This window comes from Meleagris gallopavo, chromosome 9 (genome assembly GCF_000146605.3).
Source record: "Meleagris gallopavo isolate NT-WF06-2002-E0010 breed Aviagen turkey brand Nicholas breeding stock chromosome 9, Turkey_5.1, whole genome shotgun sequence".
Classification (NCBI taxonomy): domain Eukaryota; kingdom Metazoa; phylum Chordata; class Aves; order Galliformes; family Phasianidae; genus Meleagris; species Meleagris gallopavo.
The window spans coordinates 8,651,439-8,655,533 of record NC_015019.2 but is presented as its reverse complement, the minus strand read 5'-3'; the positions used below and the strand labels follow the sequence as shown (position 1 = coordinate 8,655,533).

The 4,095-nt window shown below is 39.6% G+C and overlaps 1 protein-coding gene across 1 annotated transcript in view; it reads right to left on the bottom strand.

Moving 5' to 3' along the window:
* POF1B (POF1B actin binding protein) overlaps positions 1-2,378 on the bottom strand; it is a gene marked incomplete at its 5' end in the record, with an annotated part of 18,650 nt that extends 16,272 nt beyond the window's left edge. The window contains one exon of the mRNA XM_010715419.3: positions 2,328-2,378. Coding sequence (XP_010713721.2) covers positions 2,328-2,378 — 51 coding nt within the window. The remainder of the gene's footprint in view (positions 1-2,327) is intronic.
* Between the last annotated feature and the right edge of the window lie 1,717 nt (positions 2,379-4,095).

Genomic DNA, 4,095 nt, shown 5'->3' with positions numbered 1-4,095 from the left:
CTAGGGCGGGCCGCACCTGCAGCCCGCGGCTGCCTCCCCCTCGCGGGGCGGGCGGTGCGCTGAGGCGGCCTCGGGGAGCTCGGGGCTGCAGGGACAGCGCCGTGCCGAAGCCTCCCTCCTGGAGGAACGTGAAGTAAAGTAAAGGAGGGGACTGCTTATTTTCACCCGTGTTATTAACCTTACCGAGGGACTAGCGCGAAGCTCGTCCGTAAGATATAAGGTTGGAAACTTACCCAAACTGTCGCTCTGTAGAGAAAAGTATGAACTCGGGTTAGTTTCTCAACGCAGCACTTTTTAGTTTGGGCTCCTGTATTGCATTACCCGCGTCAGGCAAGCCCTATCCAAGAATGTAACTTTGTTTTGCGTGGTAACATTGTAATAACATAATTATATAATATTGTGTAATAAATACAATCCTTAATAATAAATCTTAGGTTCTTAATTTTGTCAGTTTCCCCTGCGTGCCTCCTGCTTTCAGGTCACACGGTACAGCCACACAATGGCAGAAGATCCTTGACAACAGAGCATTACTCTGTGTGGCATGGCAGTGACAGCTGGAAAAATATTCATCAAAAAATAAAGTTTCCCTTAATCCTCCGTCATTAAACCCAAGCAGACATCCAGTTTATCTAGGAGAGCATTTAAAACCAAAGACATTTGTAATAAGTTCTGTCCCACTGGTTTCAAAGGTGCTGGATGCCAGAAGAAACGACAGACCCAAACAGAAGAGAAATTCACATTTTCTCCTAAAACCTCATTCTCTGTTCACCATCTTAGAAAAACTATTGATGGCTTCTGACATAACAATTAAAAAAATCTCACAGAAAGCAATAACATATGGTTACAACAGCCTGGTCTCTGTTTTTATACAAACCATTAGAAATTGCTTTATGCTTCAGTAGGAAACCACAGAAACTACAGTAATACTCCTCCAGGAAAAACAAGAGCTGTGTAATGTATCACGTAGAAAACAATTAGTTAGCCAGCTCAGGAAACATTACCAGCCTGCAGTATACTTCCCTGTTTAATAAAGAGTGGCTTGGAAATTTCTTACAAGCATCAGCAGAAAGAAAGGCCTAACTCATCCTATTGTAATGGAAATAAAAAATAACTTCCGGAAGAGTTTGTAGATGTGGGAAGGATTATTGCAGTCATAAATGATAACAGTAAGTAATACATGCAAGGTAATCTGTACCAGTTAATGAGGGCCTCAAAGTGCATGGATTTTAATCTGACAAAAGTTTTGTATACATCAAAAATGATGTTCCATTCTGTATCACAGTTATCTGTTAAATGAGTTCCGTTCCCACTCTGATAACTGTGGTGAGAAGGAATAAAACTGTGTTTTGATAAAATAGGAGAGAGAAATATTTGCCTGGGAAGAGGCCTGCAGAAGAACACATCATATCTCATTGTCTACACTTAAATTATTATTATTTTTTTTTTTTGTAGGGGAACAGATATCTAAACAACATGGGGTCAGGAAACTGAAAGGCTTGAGAAAAGAGGGTTAAGAAGCCAGAAAAATGGCAGGGAGCTGCATAGCCATAACTTGATGAGGCCAGAGATAAAAATCCACTTTCAAGTGTAAGGGAAAGCTTTAGAGACTGAAGAGGAAGTTGCAACCAGCTAGTAAGTAGAGGCTTTGGTTTTCTGATCCTTCCTTTGAAGGAAGAACAGTAATGCACTGGAGGCTTGGTGGAAGGTGCCTGTCTGCAGACACTGATCCAGATAGCTGGTGTAACACTTCCCTCTTACAACTTGACACTCACAAATTATTTTCAGCTTTGAGTATTTCATTAGCACAGTATAGAATCACAGGTATTCCAAGGTTGGAAAAGACTTTCAATATCTTCTAGACCAACTACCACCAATATTTCCCCACTAAACCACGTCCCTTAGTACAAACCTACATGTCTCTTGAACACTTCCAGGGGCAGTGAACTCAAGCACCTCCCTGGACAGCCCATTCCAGTGTCTGAACACTCTTTCTGAGAAGAAATCTTTCCTAATATCCAACCTGAACCTCCCTGGCACAACTTGAGGCCATCCCCTCTAGTCCTACTGCTAATTACAAGAGAAGAGAGGCTGACTCCCACCTCATCACAATCTCCCTTCAGAGAGCTAGAAAGAGCTATAATGTCTCTCCTGAACCTCCTCCAGACTAAACAAACCCCCTGCTCTCAGCTGCTCCTCACAAGACCTGTGCTCCAGACCCCTCACTAGGTTCACTGCACTTCTCTGGATATGCTCTTGTAGTGTCAGACTCCAAACTCATGTTTTCTCATTAGTCCAATCTCACATATAAGGACTTATTTGATACTCACCTTGAATTCAGGTAAACTCCTTGCACCCAGTAAGTCCTCTGGAAAGAACGTTCAGCAGATCTTCCCTCTTGCAATAAGAATCTCCTTCTGAATTTGACTCCTACTTCCACAGGCTCTGGTTCTTCCATATAACTTCACAGCTTCGAACTTAATCCCTCTCTTCCAGGCTAGAAAAAAAAAAAAAAAGCAATAAAAACCTATTCAATCTTCTTCATACAGATGTTATTCCATATCTTAGATGATTTGTGCTCTTCTCCCTTCCATAGTATTCCAAAAGTGGTAAAATCATGGATTTAAACAATGGTGCAGCGATGTTTGTTCTTTTGTTCTGCTACTTTCTTAACAGCTTCTAATGTTTCACTTGCTTTTTTTGACTGCCGCTAAGCAGTTATCGGCCACAAAGTCTTGCACTAGAGCAGTAATAGGCAGTTCTTTGAGGTCCATCACTTTAAATGTTCCATGTCAGCATTCCTGTAATTCACGATGACTGTATCCACTGTACTCTATGTAGGAATGTTGTATTTTAACAAGGGACCTTGCAGTGCATAGACAGCAAGACGGAATCTGGAATGGTTCAAACATTATTTCAGAATTTTACGCCTCTTCATACATTACAGTGCTTTCGTGGTAAGAAAGTTCAGCAAGAAGGTTAAACATAGCCTAAGCTTTGTTTTAGAGGCTGTCACGGTGCTGGCAGTAACTAATGATCACACTGTAAAACGATCTGTTGCAAGACTGAGGGAAAACTCATTAATTTTCTTGTAAAAAAATTATGTGGTATCAATTACAGCTTCATGTTTATACATTTCAAAAAGAACATGAAATCATTTGAATATACAAACAAAAACAGACTTGAAAATTGAATCTAATGATTAGGAGCTAGAACGATTTATCATCCAAAATTATCATAAACATGCAAATATACCCCTTCTATTTCTGCTGTACCAGCACGTGAAAAATAATCTTTGTACTATAGTAAAACTGTAAGCAGAACAACAAACAAAAATTCAGCGCAGAATCACTTTGTTTTACAAAGACACTGTTTTTGTGATGGCTGTCAATATCTTCAGCAGCTCAAAAGCCCAAGAGATTGTATTTCATTCCATGAAGTGAAATAATGCAATACTGTACTTACCCGTAAGCAGAAGTTATTCTTTTGTTCCAACCATTTTCCTGTTTAAATTGTTGAGGTTATTTAATAGTTAAGTTGCTTTGTTTCAGATAATTAATACTATGCATGAGATTGGTGATCAAACCAAAAAAACACGCTGAGCAACATTTCTCCTATCCATTAAAGACCTTATTCAGCATGAAGAGTGGCTGCCTCATTTTAATGAAACACTGTCAGTCATCGTTTACCACATATGACTGCAGTACTAACTTAGGAATAAAACAGGGTATGCTAAGTACAGAACTGTATCCTTCTGTAAGCATTCATACAAAATAACTAGCAAAAGATGATGGTAAGTGTATGTCAGGAATGCTGCAAAAGCCCACTGATATCTGTATTACACGACCAATTTTAATTTATAGTTCTGCGATGCTCTAAAGAAAACTGATAATGGAAAAGGGCCTGCAGTCATATGGAACACAGTAAGGTAACAGTTGATCTGTGAAGCTGAATAGATTAAAGGAAAGATATTATGTTCATTATGACCAAAGAGCAGGAAATGAGTTTAGTTCCAAAACAGTAATTTGCATTTCCCTCTCCTGGACAGACTGCCTAAGGAAAAATCCTCATTAATAAAGGAGATAAAGGAGTTGAGAT